This window comes from Oncorhynchus mykiss, chromosome 18 (genome assembly GCF_013265735.2).
Source record: "Oncorhynchus mykiss isolate Arlee chromosome 18, USDA_OmykA_1.1, whole genome shotgun sequence".
Taxonomy (NCBI): Eukaryota; Metazoa; Chordata; class Actinopteri; order Salmoniformes; family Salmonidae; genus Oncorhynchus; species Oncorhynchus mykiss.
Genome location: NC_048582.1, coordinates 5675762 through 5697888, shown reverse-complemented (window position 1 = coordinate 5697888; position 22127 = coordinate 5675762). Strand labels below are relative to the sequence as shown.

The 22127-nt window shown below is 41.0% G+C and overlaps 3 protein-coding genes across 11 annotated transcripts in view; 1 reads left to right on the top strand and 2 right to left on the bottom strand.

Moving 5' to 3' along the window:
* The window catches only part of LOC110510710 (zinc finger protein 883-like), a 586683-nt gene that overhangs the window by 41723 nt on the left and 522833 nt on the right, over positions 1 to 22127 (bottom strand). The window lies entirely within an intron of this gene.
* Positions 1 to 22127, bottom strand: part of LOC110513970 (gastrula zinc finger protein XlCGF17.1-like) — a 241069-nt gene that overhangs the window by 5082 nt on the left and 213860 nt on the right. Inside the window, exon 1 of one of the 2 annotated variants that reach the window (XM_036951191.1) lies at positions 82 to 229. The exons of the other annotated variant lie outside the window; for it this stretch is intronic. The gene's annotated coding sequence lies outside the window, so the exon portion shown is untranslated. Of the gene's footprint in view, positions 1 to 81; positions 230 to 22127 lie in introns of those variants that run through there. 2 annotated transcript variants of the gene reach the window in all.
* On the top strand, positions 822 to 20193 carry LOC110519533 (zinc finger protein 501-like). 3 transcript variants are annotated; one of them, XM_036951264.1, is made up of 5 exons: positions 822 to 915; positions 10975 to 11211; positions 16819 to 17061; positions 17353 to 17436; positions 19544 to 20193. In XM_036951264.1, exons 1-5 carry the CDS (start codon positions 900 to 902, stop codon positions 19594 to 19596), a joined length of 633 nt encoding a protein of 210 aa, XP_036807159.1. In that variant the 5' UTR covers positions 822 to 899; the 3' UTR covers positions 19597 to 20193. The 3 variants fall into 3 exon arrangements, with proteins under 3 accessions (XP_036807159.1, XP_036807160.1, XP_036807158.1); XM_036951265.1 differs by lacking the exon at positions 19544 to 20193 and adding an exon at positions 18662 to 18980; XM_036951263.1 differs by lacking the exon at positions 19544 to 20193 and having other exon boundaries at positions 17353 to 18628.

Sequence of the window (22127 nt, the reverse complement as noted above, 5' to 3'; positions counted from 1 at the left end):
TAATACCTTAACGGATGTATTACCTAAAATGGTACGACATATTCTTTCGATATTAAAATGTTTAAACGTGCTATTACATACCTGTAGTAATAAATAGAAAAGGACAATAATGTTATCTTCTTGACTGCACCGTTCTGGCGCTTTCTTTACACTGAATAATGGTGCGCTTCTGTCCGGAACTTCCTGTTCCTCCACTAACACCGTCCGTGCACGAGAAGGGGTCGCTGCCTCCTCCGGGACACATCTATTTAGCATAGGGTTGATTGTGGCCTGTAGAATGTTGTCCCATCCCAGCTAGCACAGTGGATCTGTGCGGGTTCCGGCTGAGAGTCAGACTCGGCCGACGTCATGTGGCCCGAGTCTGAGCAGCCTTAGGCAGTATTACCGAGTTATCGGGCCCAAATGTATTGCTTGGGTCTCAGATCGACTGGGGCTACTCTCTGGCAGATGATTACACGGGCTGCTTTATGTAATTAACATTTCATTATTAATGTATTTGTCCATATGTTATCATTGTTTCTGTGATCAAAAATTACTATTTCAATTAAATTATTTAAGAGTCCTGTTTAAGTTGTATTTTAGTATTTTGATACTTTGTGCAAGGCAAATGATAAGCATTAAAAACTTTTCGGATGGACTGTCGCGATTGGCGCAGCGGTCTTAGACACTGGGTTACTGCGTTACTCCAGCTGGTAGTTCGATGACGGTATTGTACAGAAAATCTCCACACTGCCAGATTTTCGGCACAAACACCGGTCCCTGGAAGAGGGCCGCTTCTGGGCCGATTCCTCATTGCTAGCTGGGACTCCTCTTCAATTGCTGTGCGAAGTTCCTATATATTGGCGGGAACTGGAACAAGCTGTGGTACACGTCGATCCAGACCACCCCAAACAGGCTCAATGGGTGACATGTCTAGTGAGTATGCAGGCCATGGAAAAATTGGGACATTTGCAGCTTCCAGGAATTGTGTACAGGTCCTTCAGACATTGGCGGATGATTGGCAGGACAATGGGCCTCGGGATCTTGTCATGGTATCTCTGTGCATTCAAATTACCATGATAAAATGCAATTGTGTTCGTTATCCCCCATACCCTAACGCTATGCTACCATGGAGTGCTTTGTTGACAACATTGACATCAGCAAACCGCTCCCCACACAACACCATACAGGTGGTCTGCAATTGAGACGCTTGTTGGGCATACTGCCAAATTCTCTAAAACAAGAGACAAGAGAAAATAATCAGTGGGGCAATCAGTAGTTTTCCCACGTTAACTCTAGTAACTTTAGTTAGCTTGTGTTGTGGTAGTTGTGTGACAATGGCGGCTGCAGCAGCTGTTATCAACTTCAAGGTGGATGTTGTTGCTAACTTGTTAGCATCACCCTTTTCAAAATGAACTTTTAAACTATGTTTACAAATGATCATCTGGTGAGTGGCGTCGTTTTTTGTTGTAGCTCCTTGCTGTTCGCTATCTCTTTGAAAAGAATGACTGTACAAAAGGCTAGGAATTATTTGAAGTTAATCATATCAGTAATGTTAGTAAATCTTATCAGAGCTGTAGCTCCGCCCACCGGCGAAGTGGTGCGGTGCAGAGCATGCTGGGTGATCTCCAGCTCAGAGAAGATCAGCTGGAGAGAAGTGAAGTATATGCCCTGTAATTGTATAGGTGTATGGTGCATATGGGTATATTTTGGTATTACATTGTATTCAGGTTCATTGTGCTGTTGTAGCTCTGTACTGAAGATGATGGTGCTGTGCTTTGTAGAAAACGTGCGGCGGCACCCCTTTGATCTCAATTGTTTGGTAAAATATGCATAAAAGGAGAGTAATTTCCCATAATTCTGCACCTTTTGATAGTTGTTCTTCCAGCTTTTTACAGGCAGTCATTTTCTTTTGACGAATGTATTTGCAATTTTGACGGTATAATATATATTTTAATTAATGTTTTTATGTTTTAAAAACACAACTACCTTTTCGAAAAGCATTTACTGTTTTGCAAAAGTTGTGTGTCTTGCTGACTCTGTTTTGCTTGTTGGCGATTGAGAGAAACTGTGATACATAAAGACGGTTGCTCCCTGATTAAATAGTACAAGAGTACACCCTGCTGGACAAAAAAGCTTACTGCACCTGGTATTCCCAGCGTACCATCCAAGTACTAAACAGGCTCGACCCTGCTTAGCTTCCAAGACCAGGCTTATTACAGCTGGTATGGCGCAAGCCAATGACTGTATTGTATATATGATAGGCGATATGATAGGCGACTCCGGGATGCTGGCCTTCTAGACAGAGTTGCAAAGAAAAAGCCATATCTCAGACTGGCCAATAAAAAGCCATATCTCAGACTGGCCAATAAAAAGCCATATCTCAGACTGGCCAATAAAAATGAAAGATGGGCAAAAGAACACAGAGACTGGACAGAGGAACTCTGCCTAGATGGCCAGCATCCCGGAGTCGCCTCTTCACTGTTGATGTTGAGACTGGACAGAGGAACTCTGCCTAGATGGCCAGCATCCCGGAGTCGCCTCTTCGCTGTTGATGTTGAGACTGGACAGAGGAACTCTGCCTAGATGGCCAGCATCCCGGAGTCGCCTCTTCGCTGTTGATGTTGAGACTGGACAGAGGAACTCTGCCAAGATGGCCAGCATCCCGGAGTCGCCTCTTCGCTGTTGATGTTGAGACTGGACAGAGGAACTCTGCCTAGATGGCCAGCATCCCGGAGTCGCCTCTTCGCTGTTGATGTTGAGACTGGACAGAGGAACTCTGCCTAGATGGCCAGCATCCCGGAGTCGCCTCTTCGCTGTTGATGTTGAGACTGGACAGAGGAACTCTGCCTAGATGGCCAGCATCCCGGAGTCGCCTCTTCACTGTTGATGTTCAGACTGGACAGAGGAACTCTGCCTAGATGGCCAGCATCCCGGAGTCGCCTCTTCACTGTTGATGTTGAGACTGGACAGAGGAACTCTGCCTAGATGGCCAGCATCCCGGAGTCGTCTCTTCACTGTTGATGTTGAGACTGGACAGAGGAACTCTGCCAAGATGGCCAGCATCCCGGAGTCGTCTCTTCACTGTTGATGTTGAGACTGGACAGAGGAACTCTGCCTAGATGGTCAGCATCCCGGAGTCGCCTCTTCACTGTTGATGTTGAGACTGGACAGAGGAACTCTGCCTAGATGGCCAGCATCCCGGAGTCGCCTCTTCACTGTTGATGTTGAGACTGGACAGAGGAACTCTGCCTAGATGGCCAGCATCCCGGAGTCGCCTCTTCACTGTTGATGTTGAGACTGGGCAGAGGAACTCTGCCTAGATGGCCAGCATCCCGGAGTCGCCTCTTCACTGTTGATGTTGAGACTGGGCAGAGGAACTCTGCCTAGATGGCCAGCATCCCGGAGTCGCCTCTTCACTGTTGATGTTGAGACTGGACAGAGGAACTCTGCCAAGATGGCCAGCATCCCGGAGTCGCCTCTTCACTGTTGATGTTGAGACTGGACAGAGGAACTCTGCCTAGATGGCCAGCATCCCGGAGTCGCCTCTTCACTGTTGATGTTGAGACTGGACAGAGGAACTCTGCCTAGATGGCCAGCATCCCGGAGTCGTCTCTTCACTGTTGATGTTGAGACTGGACAGAGGAACTCTGCCTAGATGGCCAGCATCCCGGAGTCGTCTCTTCACTGTTGATGTTGAGACTGGACAGAGGAACTCTGCCAAGATGGCCAGCATCCCGGAGTCGCCTCTTCACTGTTGATGTTGAGACTGGACAGAGTAACTCTGCCTAGATGGCCAGCATCCCGGAGTCGCCTCTTCACTGTTGATGTTGAGACTGGACAGAGGAACTCTGCCTAGATGGCCAGCATCCCGGAGTCGCCTCTTCACTGTTGATGTTGAGACCCTCTAATGTACTTGTCCTCTTGTGCACCGGGGCCTCCCACTCCTCTTTCTATTCTGGTTAGAGCCAGTTTGCGCTGTTCTGTGACGGGAGTAGTACACAGCGTTGTACGAGATCTTCCGTTTCTTGGCAATTTCTCGCATGGAATAGCCTTAATTTCTCAGAACAAGAATAGACTGACGAGTTTCAGAAGAAAGTCATTTGTTTCTGACCATTTGAGCCTGTAATTGAATCCACAAATGGTCATGCTCCAAATACTCAACTAGTCTAAAGAAGTCCAGTTTTATTGCATCTTTAATCAGGACAACAGTTTCCAGCTGTGCTAACATAATTGAAAAATGATCAATTAGCCTTTTAAAATGATAAACTTGGATTAGCTAACACAATGTTCCATTGGAACACAGGAGTGATGGTTGCTGATAATGGGCCTCTGTACACCTATGTAGATATTCCATTAAAAATCAGTCATTTCCAGCTACAATAGTCATTTCCAACATCAACAATGACTACACTGTATTTCTATACTTTTTTTGTTATTTTAATGGACAAAACATGCACTTTTCTTTTAAAAACAAGGACATTTCTAAGTGACCCCAAACTTTTGAACGATAGTGTATATATATCAAAAGTCAGTAGTCATTAAAAGTTATGTAATCTTATTGTGTTACTTAAAAAAATAATAATACTTTAGTTTATTTAGCAAATATTTTCTCAACTCTATTTCTTGAACTGCATTGTTGGTTAAAGGTCTATAAGTATGCCTTTCACGGTAAGGTTGTATTCGGAGCATGTGACAAATACAATTTGATTTGATTTGAGTGATATACTGTATGCTTCATTGCGGTTGGCTATTTTGTAACATAAAGTGTAATGGGTTTATTTTATAGTCCAGTTGGGGGCGGTAATGCTACATATTCGATTCCAACCGCCGTTAAACTCCAAAGCAGAGGAAGAAGTAGTTCCGGGGAAGCGCGCTCCATTCTTCAGATAAAGGAAGCGCTAGAACTGTGCTGTGAAGACGATAACCATTGGGTCCATTATTACAGGTATGTAATAGCACGTTTAAACTTTCCAATGTCGAAAGACCACGTCATAACATGCTAGGTAACATATCAGTCAAGGTATTACCACGTTTGGTAAAGGTTGTGTGTGTAATTTATGTGTCAAACCGAGTGAGTGAAAAACGTGATAAACGTCACGTAGCTAGATTTTTATTTTTGAACGTGTATCATTCAAATGTAATTTAATAAAGAGTCAATGTATTTGAGATGTTATTGGCTTTGTGTAAACATATAAAAAGTCCCACGTGCTGGTAAAATGGCGGTGCGCAATCTGTCTGCATTTAATGATATGTATTTTTATTTTATATATATATATATATATATATATATATATATATATATATATATATTATCCAGTTTATTTTGTACTCAATTAGTTCCATCTTCTCCTCCCCTGAGAGTCCGTCTGGGGACCTCCGAGAAAGGGAAGTTAATGATCACCTTTTCCTCCTCAGCTCTTCTGGTCTTAGCAAGATTACTACCTTATTTTCTAAGGTATTTGGACACCTCAAATTTAAAGAGCTCCCAGTTCTTGCAATAAGATTTTTCTTCACAAGCCCTTTCCCAAAAGTGTGAGAGCAGATCTTTAACCTCAAATTTTACTATATCATTATTTAATAATGAGCTATTTAGCTTCCAGTAGGATGCTCTACCCAGGTTAGTATCAGGGGTAAATATTTTGATATCAATGTAAATGGCCCTATGGTCTGTGAGGGGAGTTGTACAAATATTTGTAGTAACACACTCACTATCAATACATTTGGACATAAGCCAAAAATCTATTCTGGATTGTCTGGAACCAGTTTTGTTACTCCAAGTGAATGATCTGTGGTCGGAAACCTCTCTCTCCATATATCAGTAAGATCAAACATTTCCATAAAAAGTATTAAACCCAAATTCTGATTGGTTGGTCTACCTGGGGGCCATTTATCAGTTGAATTATCTATTGTAATGTTAAAGTCCCTTCCTATCAATAATAACGAATTGGGAAATTTAGATAACCAATGAAGTATATGTTTCTCTATAGATTCTAGCAACTCATCATTCTCATGTTTGGTTTTGTACCCGTAGAAGTTTACAGTAATGAGCGTAATGTCATTGTAACTCATCATTCCCATGTTTGGTGTTGTACTCGTAGAAGTTTACAGTAATGAGCGTAATGTCATTGTAACTCATCATTCTCATGTTTGGTGTTGTACTCGTAGAAGTTTACAGTAATGAGCGTAATGTCATTGTAACTCATCATTCCCATGTTTGGTGTTGTACTCGTAGAAGTTTACAGTAATGAGCGTAATGTCATTGTAACTCATCATTCCCATGTTTGGTGTTGTACTCGTAGAAGTTTACAGTAATGAGCGTAATGTCATTGTAACTCATCATTCTCATGTTTGGTGTTGTACCCGTAGAAGTTTACAGTAAGGAGCTTAATGTCATTGTAACTCATCATTCTCATGTTTGGTATTGTACCTGTAGAAGTTTACAGTAATGAGCGTAATGTCATTGTAACTCATCATTCTCATGTTTGGTGTTGTACCCGTAGAAGTTTACAGTAATGAGCGTAATGTCATTGTAACTCATCATTCTCATGTATGGTGTTGTACCCGTAGAAGTTTACAGTAATGAGCGTAATGTCATTGTAACTCATCATTCTCATGTTTGGTGTTGTACCTGTAGAAGTTTACAGTAATGAGCGTAATGTCATTGTAACTCATCATTCTCATGTTTGGTGTTGTACCCGTAGAAGTTTACAGTAATGAGTGTAATGTCATTGTAACTGATCACAAGACAAATAAAGTGACAAAGGGGTCACAGTGTAGAATATTACCACCAAAGGTATTTTTCATTGTAGTGACACCAGCGGAGCGTTCAGATCCATGGGAAAGCCAAATGTCGTTACCCCACTGTGACCTCCAGAAGTTGGCATCAGCCGAAATTGAGTGAGACTCTTCAAAAACAGCATAAATCTGTTTGAAATTGTTTAGCTAATAAAAATAAGGCCTTATTATTCACATTGTTTCGTAACCCCCTAGCATTAAGATAAACTATAGACAAAGACAAAACAACAAAGATATAAAGGTATAAACTGTAGTAGGATGAGTCAAAGACGTAGGAGTAGTGAACGTAAACGATAAGGAACCGAGATCAGCACCATTTAAGTCAATTTTAAGTGAAAATAGCTTATTCCATAACCTTTGAGCTAGACGTTATCCGGTTTTAAAATTCCACTCAACTGAAAATTATGTTCAAGACCAAACCAAGGGTTCTTGTAGTAAGAGAGACTAAAAACACACTTTAGTGTAATTCAGGAACTATTCTGAGAAATAAAATGCTAAATAATAATTTAAATAAAAGGGTACCTACTATTTTAAGTGCATATGAAAACTGATCATAAAATAATTGAATAAAAAATGCTTTACATGCGTTACACGTTCCTAAGACATTTTTTTGTAAATGAGTATTAATAACTAAATAGAACCATAACCGTGTACAGTCAGAGCAGACCTGTATGCCCTTTAAAACAGTATCTTAGTTACTGTATACATCAAAAATAAATGCAGCTTTCAATCTTCTTTGTAAGTTTGTAAACAAAATAGGTCTTCTGGTCATACAAGAACAAACTAATAAATTGAAGTACCTGAGTATTCCTGTAAAATAGTCACCTGATGCTTGTTAGGTAAACAACATAAGGAAAATGAGAATACCATGGCTGAAACCATCAACCTGTTCCTTCTGGTGAGATTTTAGGGAGGAATATGGATTTCTGAACCGTTGATGAAACCTCGTCCTCCGACGACGAAGTAAGCAGCCTTTCCCTCACTTCGTTCTGTCTTGATCGTTGGCCACAACTTGTTCCTTCTTTCTATGTCCTCCGGGCTGAGATACTCGGTGAAACGCAGACCATGGCTCTGAAGGAAGGCGTTCTTCCTAGCAGCTTTTCAGACAGCATCACTGTAGAATCTGGCAGTGAAGAGGATGGGGTAGCAGTGCAGGTGTACTAAAGCAGTTAGCATCTCTGAATGGGGTAGAAGTGCAGGTGTACTAAAGCAGTTAGCATCTCTGAATGGGGTAGCAGTGCAGGTGTACTAAAGCAGTTAGCATCTCTGAATGGGGTAGCAGTGCAGGTGTACTAAAGCAGTTAGCATCTCTGAATGGGGTAGCAGTGCAGGTGTACTAAAGCAGTTAGCATCTCTGAATGGGGTAGCAGTGCAGGTGTACTAAAGCAGTTAGCGTCTCTGAATGGGGTAGCAGTGCAGGTGTACTAAAGCAGTTAGCATCTCTGAATGGGGTAGCAGTGCAGGTGTACTAAAGCAGTTAGCGTCTCTGAATGGGGTAGCAGTGCAGGTGTACTAAAGCAGTTAGCATCTCTGAATGGGGTAGCAGTGCAGGTGTACTAAAGCAGTTAGCATCTCTGAATGGGGTAGCAGTGCAGGTGTACTAAAGCAGTTAGCATCTCTGAATGGGGTAGCAGTGCAGGTGTACTAAAGCAGTTAGCATCTCTGAATGGGGTAGCAGTGCAGGTGTACTTAAGCAGTTAGCATCTCTGAATGGGGTAGCAGTGGAGGTGTACTAAAGCAGTCAGCATCTCTGAATGGGGTAGCAGTGGAGGTGTACTAAAACAGTTAGCGTCTCTGAATGGGGTAGCAGTGTAGGTGTACTAAAGCAGTCAGCATCTCTGAATGGGGTAGCAGTGCAGGTGTACTAAAGCAGTCAGCATCTCTGAATGGGGTAGCAGTGCAGGTGTACTAAAGCAGTTAGCGTCTCTGAATGGGGTAGCAGTGCAGGTGTACTAAAGCAGTTAGCGTCTCTGAATGGGGTAGCAGTGCAGGTGTACTAAAGCAGTCAGCGTCTCTGAATGGGGTAGCAGTGCAGGTGTACTAAAGCAGTTAGCGTCTCTGAATGGGGTAGCAGTGCAGGTGTACTAAAGCAGTTAGCGTCTCTGAATGGGGTAGCAGTGCAGGTGTACTAAAGCAGTTAGCGTCTCTGAATGGGGTAGCAGTGCAGGTGCATGAGTGAGAGACAATTTCACGGTTGCACTATTTTGAAGCTGAATGTAATGATCATCAGTTTTCTACATGTGTACTAATATTAAGACACATTCAGTTCAATCTTTATCTCTAATTGTTACTATGGTGTGAACGGGAAATACAATTGTCAGTGGTGTAAAGTAACTAAGTAAAAACACTTTGAAGTACTGCTTAAAGGAGACGTTTTCTTTTTTATAAATGGCATGTTATGGTTACGTGCACTTGAGTTGTGTAATTTAAAGTATGTACTTTGTTTAATGTGAATGTTTTGTTGTTTGTTGTCAATAGCTACCTGATCTATTGTAATTACATACAGTGCCTTGCGAAAGTATTCGGCCCCTTGAACTTTGCGACCTTTTGCCACATTTCAGGCTTCAAACATAAAGATATAAAACTGTATTTTTTTGTGAAGAATCAACAACAAGTGGGACACAATCATGAAGTGGAACGACATTTATAGGATATTTCAAACTTTTTTTAACAAATCAATAACTGAAAAATTGGTTGTGCAAAATTATTCAGCCCCTTTACTTTCAGTGCAGCAAACTCTCTCCAGAAGTTCAGTGAGGATCTCTGAATGATCCAATGTTGACCTAAATGACTAATGATGATAAATACAATCCACCTGTGTGTAATCAAGTCTCCGTATAAATGCACCTGCACTGTGATAGTATCAGAGGTCCGTCAAAAGCGCAGAGAGCATCATGAAGAACAAGGAACACACCAGGCAGGTCCGAGATACTGTTGTGAAGAAGTTTAAAGCCGGATTTGGATACAAAAAGATTTCCCAAGCTTTAAACATCCCAAGGAGCACTGTGCAAGCGATAATATTGAAATGGAAGGAGTATCAGACCACTGCAAATCTACCAAGACCTGGCCGTCCCTCTAAACTTTCAGCTCAAACAAGGAGAAGACTGATCAGAGATGCAGCCAAGAGGCCCATGATCACTCTGGATGAACTGCAGAGATCTACAGCTGAGGTGGGAGACTCTGTCCATAGGACAACAATCAGTTGTATATTGCACAAATCTGGCCTTTATGGAAGAGTGGCAAGAAGAAAGCCATTTCTTAAAGATATCCATAAAAAGTGTTGGTTAAAGTTTGCCACAAGCCACCTGGGAGACACACCAAACATGTGGAAGAAGGTGCTCTGGTCAGATGAAACCAAAATTGAACTTTTTGGCAACAATGCAAAATGTTATGTTTGGCGTAAAAGCAACACAGCTGAACACACCATCCCCACTGTCAAACATGGTGGTGGCAGCATCATGGTTTGGGCCTGCTTTTCTTCAGCAGGGACAGGGAAGATGGTTAAAATTGATGGGAAGATGGATGGAGCCAAATACAGGACCATTCTGGAAGAAAACCTGATGGAGTCTGCAAAAGACCTGAGACTGGGACGGAGATTTGTCTTCCAACTAGACAATGATCCAAAACATAAAGCAAAATGGAATGGAATGGTTCAAAAATAAACATATCCAGGTGTTAGAATGGCCAAGTCAAAGTCCAGACCTGAATCCAATCGAGAATATGTGGAAAGAACTGAAAACTGCTGTTCACAAATGCTCTCCATCCAACCTCACTGAGCTCGAGCTGTTTTGCAAGGAGGAATGGGAAAAAATGTCAGTCTCTCGATGTGCAAAACTGATAGAGACATACCCCAAGCGACTTACAGCTGTAATCGCAGCAAAAGGTGGCGCTACAAAGTATTAACTTAAGGGGGCTGAATAATTTTGCACGCCCAATTTTTCAGTTTTTTATTTGTTAAAAATGTTTGAAATATCCAATAAATGTCGTTCCACTTCATGATTGTGTCCCACTTGTTGTTGATTCTTCACAAAAAAAATACAGTTTTATATCTTTATGTTTGAAGCCTGAAATGTGGCAAAAGGTCGCAAAGTTCAAGGGGGCCGAATACTTACGCAAGGCACTGTAATTGACTAGAATAAAGAAAGTGAAAGAACTGTCAAAACAATAACTTGTGTTCGTTTCTCTTTATTACTACAGGCCAAATCAGGTCAAGTCTGAGGCTGGTAACATCAACAGTGAGGACAAACCCAGCCTGCCTCTCTCCTTCCACACTGAGTCCAAACCTACAGTCACTGGGTCCTGATTGTGACAGTGGAGCCCAGTTTGCACTGCAGGATCCAGAGATGGCATCAGTGAAGCTGGAAGACTGCAGTCAAACACTGGAGCTGAATGCCAACATTAAAGATGAAGCAGAGGAGAAACCGGTTTCTCTTAGTAAGCACAGGTTTTTTCTAATTAAGTTTGTGTTCATTCCAACTTCACACTGTGTATGAAAAGTTGCAGTAGAACTGTTTCAATTGAAAGGTTAATGTTATTTCATGGTTTGACACCAGTATTGTCACCATTTGTTTTATTCACTGGGCTGTCTGGAGTGATCAGAGAGTAGACTAAAAAAGTAGACAAACTGACAGTGTTTTAGGGTTCTATGAAATGAGTGTGTAGTTTCTAACCCCTGTGATAGTGAGTGGAGAATGATATGAAATGAGTGTGTAGTTTCTAACCCTTGTGATAGTGAGTGGAGAATGATATGAAATGAGTGTGTGTAGTTTCTAACCCTTGTGATAGTGAGTGGAGGATGATATGAAATTAGTCTGTGTAGTTACTAACCCTTGTGATAGTGAGTGGAGGATGATATGAAATTAGTATGTGTAGTTTCTAACCCTTGTGATAGTGAGTGGAGGATGATATGAAATGTGTCTGTGTAGTTTCTAACCCTTGTGATAGTGAGTGGAGGATGATATGAAATGAGTCTGTAGTTACGATCCCTTGTGATAGTGAGTGGAGGAATTTTACAATTCCTACCAGGTGTGAAATTGTCATCACACCAAATGGGTGTAAAACTGGATAATACATGGGATTCTTCCAGATATTGCTGTACTTTGTGCCATATAGTTGGTGTTTTTAACAAAGGGATTAGTAGTATTCTTCTATGTTAAAGGTGGCAGTGTTTACAGCCTTATTATAAAATAGATGATTTTTTTTTCCCCCTCGTCAATCTACACAGTACCCCATAATGACAAAGCAAACACAGGTTTTTAGAAATTTGACAAAACAAAACAAAAACATTTACAAGTATTCAGACCCTTTACTCAGTACTTTGTTGAAGCACCTTTTGGCAGAGATTACAGACTCGAGTCTTCTTGTGTATGACGCTACAAGCTTGGCACACCTGTATTTGGGGAGTTTCTCACATTATTCTCTGCAGATCCTCTCAAGCTCTGTCAGGTTAGATGGGGAGTGTCGGCACACAGCTATTTTCTGGTCTCTCCAGAGATGTTCAAGTCAAGGCTCAGGCTGGGCCACTCAAGGACATTCAGAGACTTGTCCTGAAGCCACTCCTATGTTGTTTTGGCTGTGTATTTAGGGTTGTTGTCCTGTTGGAAGGTGAACCTTCGCCACAGTCAGAGTTCCTGAGCACCCTGGAGCAGGTTTTCATCAAGGGTCTCTCTGTATTTTGCTCCTTTCATCTTTCCACTCGATCCTGATTAGTCCCCCAGTCACCTCCCTGACCAAGGCCCTTCTCCCCCGATCTCAGTTTGGCCGGATGGCCAGCTCTAGAAAGATTATTGGTGGTTCCAAACTTCTTCCATTTTAAGAATGATGGAGGCCTTTCGATCATATCCTTGGACTAAAATGATGGTCACTCACATGCAACACTAACATCATGTGCAAAGGGCCTCTGGGTAACGTAGCACATTATTCAATGGTATCACTTTTTCTCCACAGGCTGTTCATTTCTGATCTTTGATACTTTCTTGGTTTATTAAGGTTTCATGGGATATATATATATATATATATATATATATATATATATATATACTACGTAAAAGTAGCTAGCTAGAGTTAGCATTTCGCGTTAGCATTTAGCGTTAGCATTAGCGTTAGCATCCAGCACGCAACATTAACAAAAACATAAAAGCCTTCAAATAAAATCATTTACCTTTGAAGAACTTCTGATGTTTTCAATGAGGATACTCTCAGTTAGATAGCAGATGCTCAGTTTTTCCAAAAAGATTCCTTGTGTATTAGAAATAGCTCCGTTTTATACATCACATTTGGCTACCAAAAAAAATCCATAAATTCAGTCCTCAAAACGCAAACTTTTTTCCAAATTAACTCCATAATATCGACTGAAAACATGGCAAACGTTGTTTAGAATCAATCCTCAAGGTGTTTTTCACATATCTCTTCATTGATACATCGTTCTTGGACAAATGCTTTCTCTCCTGAATCCCAGGAGAAAATGCCCGCACCTGAAGATTACGCACAAATTTAGACAAAGGACACCGGGCGGACCTCTGGAAAATGTAGTCTCTTATGGCCAATCTTCCAATGATATGCCTACAAATACGTCACAATGCTGCTAAGACCTTGGGCGAACGACAGAAAGTGTAGGCTCATTCCTTGCGCAATCACAGCCATATAAGGAGAGAATGGAAAACAGAGCTTCAGAAATTCTGCTAATTCCTGGGTGATGCATCATCTTGGTTTCGCCTGTAGAATGAGTTCTGGGGCACTTACAGACAAAATCTTTGCAGATTCTGAAACTTCAGAGTGTTTTCTTTCCAAAACTGTCAAGAATATGCATAGTCGAGCATCTTTTCGTGACAAAATATCGCGCTTAAAACGGGAACGTTTTTTATCCAAAAATGAAATAGCGCCCCTAGAGCTCTAAGAGGTTAATAACGTATTCTTATCGGCAGACTCAATAGCCTTGGTTTCTCTAATGACTGCCTTGCTGCCTCGCCTGGTTCACCATCTACTCCTCAGATATAGTTCAGTGTGTCAAATCGGAGGGCCTGTTGTCCGGACTTCTGGCAGTCTCTATGGGGGTACCACAGGGTTCAATTCTCGGGCCAACTCTTTTCTCTGTATATATCAATGATGTCGCTCTTGCTGCGGGTGATTTCCTGATCCACCTCTACGCAGACGACACCATTCTGTATACTTCTGGCCCTTCCTTGGACACTGTGCTAACTAACCTCCAAACGAGCTTCAATGCCATATAACACTCCTTCCGTGGCCTCCAACTGCTCTTAAACACTAGTAAAACCAAATTCATGCTCTCCAACCGTTCGCTGCCCTTTTAGCCACACTTCTGACCTAGAATATGTGGACAACTATAAATACCTAGGTGTCTGGCTAGACCGTAAACTCTCCTTCCAGGCTCATATTAAACATCTCCAATCCAAAATCAAATCTAGAATCGGCTTTCTATTTCGCAACAAAGCCTCCTTCACTCACGCCTCCAAACTTACCCTAGTAAAACGGACTATCCTGCCGATCCTTGACTTCGACGATGTCATCTACAAAATAGCTTCCAATACTCTACTCAGCAAACTGGATGCAGTCTATCACAGTGCCATCTGTTTTGTTACCAAATCACCTTATACCACCCACCACTGCAACCTGTATGCTCTAGTCGGCTGGCCCTCGCTACATATTCATCGCCAGACACACTGGCTCCAGGTCATCTATAAGTCTATGCTAGGTAAAGCTCCGCCTTATCTCAGCTCACTGGTCATGTTGGTTGATGTTTTTAGTATTTATCGCCACAGTTATTAATTGTACTGCACAAGAAGTCCAAGAATCTGGACCTCATATCTGCAGCTGAGACATTTTTGGGCCTCCAAGACCGCAAGGACTACTGTTGCCAGATAACGTAATATTAATTTCTCTACCATAAGCCGCCTTCAATGTTGTTTTAGAAAATGTGGCAGTATGCCCAACCAGCCTCACGACTGCAGACCACCAGTATGTTGTGTGGGCGTGCGGTTTGCTGATGTCAATGTTGTGAACAGTGTGCCCTGTGGTGATATCGGGGTTATGGTATGGGCAGGCAAAAGCTACAGACAATGAACACAATTGAATTTAACAATGGCAATTTGAATGCACAGAGAAACCATGACAAGATCCTGAGGCCCATTGTCCTGCCATTCATCCTCCGCCATCACCTCATGTTTCAGCATGACAATACACTGCCCCATGTCGCAAGGATCTGTACACAATTGAAAATGTCCCAGTTCTTCCATGGCCTGCATACTCAGCAGACATGTCACCCTTTGAACATGTTTGGGATGGTCTGGATCGACGTGTACGACAGCTTGTCCAAATGTAATTACTCTGATTCCTTTAATTAGGATGTTTACTTTGCTAACAGTGGAAATTATTTTTCATGACACAAGAGGTAGGCTACCTGATTCTGGCAAATGGGTTCCAGAACAAAAGACAAAAAAAGTGACAGGTGCTGGAGGATCCAACTGAAATTAAGCACTTCCCTTCTCATATAATAGGGTAGGGCCATTCCAAGTATCCACCAAACCAAGATAGACAACAGCCGGTCGTTTCCAATGGGAAGAGATAAGTCATAGTGGGCAGAGCCAAGCACGAGCTAGCGAGATCCTATTGGCGCGTTCTAGCGCATATCTGCATATTTCTGTTAGGGAACGCCTCCTCTATGAAGCACTCGTGTGCAATAACTCAATTCGACTTTGCGTTCCTTCTCAACGTCTTTAAACAAATAAATAATAATTTTTGCAAAGGGTGAAGTCTACAAAACTGGGTCCACTCTGTTCACAACTGATTTTAGTTTTGGGAACAGAACTGTATTAAGATCAGATGTTTCATTGATTAGAACATTTGCAGAATGTCGGACAAAATAGATCTCGTTCCGTCTTCTCCCACTGCCTGTCAGTGGGCTTCCTCTCACTACCATATTTGATAGTGAGTTGAAACGCTAAGCGGATGCTTCACATTCCTACATCCGGTGAAATATCTGTCTCATTGTTCTACCTGTGGCTGCACTGTGGTAGTGGGGGAACTGGGTACACAACATTCTTCAGAATAAAGAAAGAACCAGAACTGTGATGTCAAGAAGATAAACTTTTGTGTCCGTTTCTATTTATTACTACAGGAATGTAATAGCACGTTTAAACGTCCTAATATCAAAACAACATGTTATACCATGCTAGGTAACATCCGTTAACGTATTATCACGTTTGGTAAAGGTTTGATGTGTTGTGTCAAACTGAGTGAAGAACGTGATAAACAATTTTACAAGTCACATAGCTAACGTTAGATACTTTGGGTTTGTCTGAATGGATGTACATCATTTCCTCAAGAATCTATTTATTTGAGATATCTGAGTTTGTTTAGCATGTTATTGGTTTTGTGTAAAATTCACGAGCTGGTAAAATGTAGCTGTCCACTCTGTCTGCTCCAACGGACTTCAGTGCTGGTGCAGAGAGACAATTTCACGGTCACACTCCAGTTTTGAAGCTTAATGTAATGATCATCAGTTTTCTACATGTGTACTAATATTCAGACACATTCAGTTGTTTATGTCTATCTATACATGTTACTATGGTGTGAAAGGAAATACTATTGGTTTTTGATTTGAAAAATACAGTGAAGACAAGGTTATTCAGGAAAATAGTGCTGCTTAAAACACTGCAACCTTGTACTGAATGTTTTTTAGTCATTTATGCGAATTCGGGAAAACCTATAATAGGTTAAGTGCACTTACGTTGTGTAGACTAATTAAAACAGGTACTTTGTCTAATTGTAATGCATTCGTGTTTTGTTCTAAATGCTTATCTACCTGATCTATTGAAATGAGATCAGTGCTTAACTTGGACAGAATGTTAACAGTATGTTGGAGCTCCTGCACCTAAAAATGAGTACCGACACCTATTTCAGTCCAAGTCCAGCACTGAAATAGATCATTTAACAAGAATAAATATTATATATTTTATTGAGAATAAAGAAAGTGCCAGAACTGTCAAGACAACTTTCTGTGTCTGTTTCTCAATGATACTACAGAACAACTGGAATTAAGTCTGAGGCCGGTAACATCAACAGTGAGGACAAACCCAGCCTGCCTCTCTCCTTCCGCACGGAGTCCAAACCTACATTCACTGGGTCCTGATTGTGACAGTGGAGCCCAGTTTGCACTGCAGGATCCAGAGATGGCATCAGTGAAGCTGGAAGACTGCAGTCAAACAATGGAGCTGAATGTCAACATTAAAGATGAAGAAGATAAGATTGGGAAATCTCTTTCTCATGGTAAGAGAATGCCAAGATTGTGCAATGCTGTCAAGGCAAAGGGTTAGGGTTAGGGTTAGGCTAACCCTATTTGAAGAATCTCAAATATAATGTATTTTGATTTGTTTAACACTTTATTGGTTACTACATGATTCCATGTGTGTTATTTCATAGTTTTGATGTCTTTACTATTATACAATGTAGAAAATAGTAAAAATAAAGAAAAACCATTGAATGAGTATGTGTTCTAAAACTTTTGACCTGTAGTGTATATCACACAACTGACTGGTTCTTCTGATGTTGTTCACACAGGAGACCGTGTTGAGACATTCTCGACATCCAGAGAACAACAGCAGGAAGCTCACAGAGCTAAGAGGTCTCACCACTGTCCACATTGTGAGGAGAATTTTTCAATTCTATCAAAGCTAAAATTACATGTAAAAATACACACAGGAGAGAATCTGTATTCCTGTACTGACTGTGGGAAGAATTTTACAACATCAAAGGCTCTGACAGTTCATCAGAGAGTGCACAGAGGAGAGAAGCCTTATTCCTGCTCTGACTGTGGGGCGAGTTTCTCTCAACTGGGCACCTTAAAAAGACATGAACGTATACACAAAGGAGAGAAGCCTTACTCCTGCTCTGACTGTGGGGCGAGTTTCTCTCAACTGGGCGACTTAAAAACACATGAACGTATACATACAGGAGAGAAGCCTTACTCCTGCTCTGACTGTGAAAAATGCTTCAAAAGATCAACTGCTCTAAAAGTTCACCAAAGAAATCACACAGGAGAAAAGCCTTACTCCTGCTCTGACTGTGGAAAGAGTTTCTCTCAACTGGGCGACTTAAAAACACATGAACGTATACATACAGGAGAGAAGCCTTACTCCTGCTCTGACTGTGAAAAATGCTTCAAAACATCAACTGAGCAAAAAGTTCACCAGAGAACACACACAGGAGAGAAGCCTTACTCCTGCTCTGACTGTGGAAAGAGCTTCTCTCAACTGGGGGACTTAAAAACACATGAACGTATACATACAGGAGTGAAGCCTTACTCCTGCTCTGACTGCGGAAAGAGCTTCTCTCAACTGGGCCACTTAAAAACACATGAACGTATACATACAGGAGTGAAGCCTTATTCCTGCTCTGACTGTGGAAAGAGTTTCTCTCAACTGGACAACTTAAAAAGACATGAACGTATACATACAGGAGTGAAGCCTTACTCCTGCTCTGACTGTAGAAAGAGTTTCTCTAAACTGGACAACTTAAAAAGACATGAACGTATACATACAGGAGAGAAGCCTTACTCCTGCTCTTAATGCGGCAAGAGTTTCTCCCGATTGGGCAACGTAAAGACACACCACCGGATACACACTTGACTGAAGCCTTATCACTGCACTGACTGTGAGAAGAGATTCTACAGATTGGGCCATTTTAAAAAGACACCAATGTATACATAAAGGAGAGAAGCCTCATCAGTTCTCTCAGTCCAGCTAAGATTTGTCACTTAATTCTCATGTCATTAAATAATTGGCAACATTGAATTGGATCAAATGAAGCGTAGAACGCTCTATTGTAAAAAACAAAAAAACATTAAGGACACCTGCTCTTTCCATGACAGACTGACCAGGTGAACCCAGGTGGGCTAAGGAATGAAGACACTGGACACTGAAAATTCTAAAACTGTTGCCTGGTCTTATGAATCCTGGTTCCTGCTGTTTCACGCTGATGGGAGGACTGGGGTATGGAGGAAACCACGAGGACATACATCCAGTGGTGGAAAATGTACCTTACTGTCAGACTGAGTGAAAGTTATGATACCTTAATAGAAAATGACTCAATTAAAAGTGAAAGTCACCCAGTAAAATACTACTGGAGTAAAAGTCTAGAAGTATTTGGTTGTAAATATACTTAAGAATCAAAAGTAAAAGTATGAATAATTTCAAATTCCTTAAATTAAGCAAACCAGACTGCACAATTGTCTTGATTTTTTTATATTACAGACAGCCAGGGGCAGACTCCAACACTCAGACATCATTTACTAACAAAGCATTTGTGTTTAGTGAGTCTTCCAGATCAGAGGCAGTGGGGAGGACCAGGGATGTTATCTTGATAAGGGCATGAATTGGACCATTTTCTGTCCTGCTAATCATAAAAAAATGTAACAAGTACGTTTGGGTGTCAGGGAGTAAAACGTGCATTATTTTCTTTAGGAATGTAGTGAAATAAGTTGTCAAATATAAGTAGTCCAGTACAGATACTACTAAAGTAGTTATTTAAATAATGTTTTACTTAAATAGTTTACACTGCCTGCATCCATTACTTGTGTCAGCATTGCAGGGTGGTGGTGTGATGGCGTGGGGTGTGTTTTCAGGGCACACATTGGGGGGACTTGATAAAAGTTGAGCAATGTTTGAATGCCACAGGATACCTAAACATCATTGCCAATCAGGTGCCTCCCTTCATGCCAGCAGTGTATCAATTTGCAAGTTGTTTTCTTCAGCAGGATTATGCTCCAAGGCTTGTCCAGGAATGGTTCCAATAACATTACACTGAATTCACTGTAATTGTGCATCTGTGGGAGGAGATGGAATGAGCTATTCAGAGTAGATCCACTCCCAGCCAACTTGACACAATTGTGTGAAGCATTGGAGTCAACATGGGCCAGCTTCCCTGTGAAACGCACACAACACCTTGGACAGTCTATGCTCCGACGATTTGAGGCTGTTCTGAGGACAAAGGGGGCTGCAACTCCATATTTGGAAGGTGTTTCTAATGTTTTGTACACTTTGTGTATATCAGATAAAGATGGTGTGATGATCAGTTTTTAGCATTAGTTTGGGTGGATTATTTTATATTACTAAATAACGTTTGTTTAATGATAAATGTAGAGCTTGTATGTATATTATGTATTTTTAGTGTTTCCTGTTTGACCCCAGGAAGAGTAGCCGCTGGGGATCCTAATAAAATACTAAATGTATCAGATATTGATGACGTGTTGATCAGTTTTCACCGTTAGTATTTTAATGAATGTTTCATTCAATGTGTTTCTATGGGATATAGTAGAAAAGGCCAAATTCTGTATTTTATCAAATCATTTTTAATCCTGTTTATACCTAATGTCCTAAAATACTAAATAAATGATCTAAACAATCCATGGTACGACCTTCTTAAAACCATCTCATATGTCAGCATAGTATTGTAATGCATTATTAGTCTTTTTATGGTGCCAAAGTCCAGGGACAGCATTACCACCACGATCCAATAATGACCCAGTTACTATTGGGGGAATGGAACCAGAGGGGAAGCTTGTGTTACCTTTCTCACACCACTACAGTATTCATTTCAACAGACCTTTTCCATGACCCATTGTTAGAGCTCAATCTATACCAAAGACTATATAGAGGGTCAGACTGTTAATGGAGTGGTAGGCTTTATGACTGTTAATGGAGTGGTAGGCTTTATGACTGTTAATGGAGTGGTAGGCTTTATGACTGTTAATGGAGTGCTAGGCTTTATGACTGTTAATGGAGTGGTAGGCTTTATGACTGTTAATGGAGTGGTAGGCTTTATGACTGTTAATGGAGTGGTAGGCTCTAAGTTTTGACAAAAAAACGTTTCTCTGTGTATTTTGTTCATTAGTCCACTGTTAATACAATGCCAAAAGGTTGCATGTTAGCAATCAAGTTAGAGCACTTTCAGTACAGAGAAAAAAGTGGGATGCTTATGCAAAGTATATGCAAATTAGCTAAATAATAATTGCATATCATTTGCATCACACCTTTTGGTATGTACTACATTGTTTTCTAATCCTGGTCCTGGGGATCCATAGAGGTGAGCTTGTTTGTTTTTGCCCCTAACACTCACACACTGGATTCAACTAAACAACTCAAGCCTTTGAACTGAATAAGGTATGTGAGCGCAGCAAAAACAAACATACCTGTTGGGACCAGGATTGGGGAACACTGCTGTACTGAAAGTCCTCCATCTTGAGAACTTCACTGCTGAAGTGCACATTATTTGGATTGTTTATAGGGTGAGGAAACCAAGGTACATTTGTAATTTGATTGAACTATCCCTTTAATTAGAGTTCCGTTAGAGATGCATTTGCTCTAAGCATGTGCTATATTAATTTATTTTATAAAAGTGCTTTTGTCATCTCTTAAGAAGGCTAGACGAACCTAATGTGTGCTCGCATACTCCCTTAAAAGACCTTCGCTTGAAAAATGAGAAAAAGTGGCAGTAGCACTGTTTGTCCATTTTGAGACGCCATAGAACCCTTTCTCTGTTCACAAATTATAATTGGATTTTAAGGTTTGTATGAATGTTCTGCTTCATAAAATGTTTGTCATCACAAATCAACTGCATTATACTTAAACACTTAAACCAGTAAAATGTTTTTTTTGCTATAGCCTTTATCAATGAGTATTCTGTAATCTTAGCGACTGTTCAAGAAAGAATAAAAACAACATTGTAAGCGTATATAAACCCAAAGTTATTTGTTTGCAAGTAATAAAAACGTACATCTAGACGACTGCTGCCAAGAGTCGCACACCTCTGTGAGTAACTTCAGTGTGTCGAGTACTGAAAAAGGCTCTATCGCCACTTCCTCAAAATGGATAACTCAAATCTGTCATTAATGTTGAGTGCTGTTGATCAATGAAGGGGCTTAAACTTCGACTACCGACTTAAGCAGAAGACTTGCAAGGAAAAAATAAAAGTATGTACATGCTAGGCCTATTAATTTAGACAAAGGTGATTTTACCACTGTAATCAGATCAACATTATGTTATGGTCATTGAATTGATTAGCCCACTAACCACGTGTTAAATGTGTAGTGTAGCCTAGACGGTAGGACTATGAATTGGGCAGCGATAGGCTATTTGTTAATAGGTAAATTATGTTCTGGCCCGCAGACTAGCTACAAGCCCAGCAACAAATTGACTGGAGGCCAAGCCTAGTTGCCAACCTCCATTCTATATTGTAAATTCAATCTTCACCTTCACCATCATCATCATCAGAGAATTCAAACGTGTGGACATAGTGCTAAACTTGAAGGACTCATTGTCTATGTGAATTGAAATGTT

What these genes read in the sequence shown, in the direction of transcription:
- LOC110519533 (XM_036951263.1), top strand. An exon ending in GGAGAAACCGGTTTCTCTTA is followed by an intron (nt 11,212 to 16,818) that starts GTAAGCACAGGT and finishes ATGATACTACAG; the next exon opens with AACAACTGGAATTAAGTCTG. An exon ending in TGGGAAATCTCTTTCTCATG is followed by an intron (nt 17,062 to 17,352) that starts GTAAGAGAATGC and finishes TTGTTCACACAG; the next exon opens with GAGACCGTGTTGAGACATTC.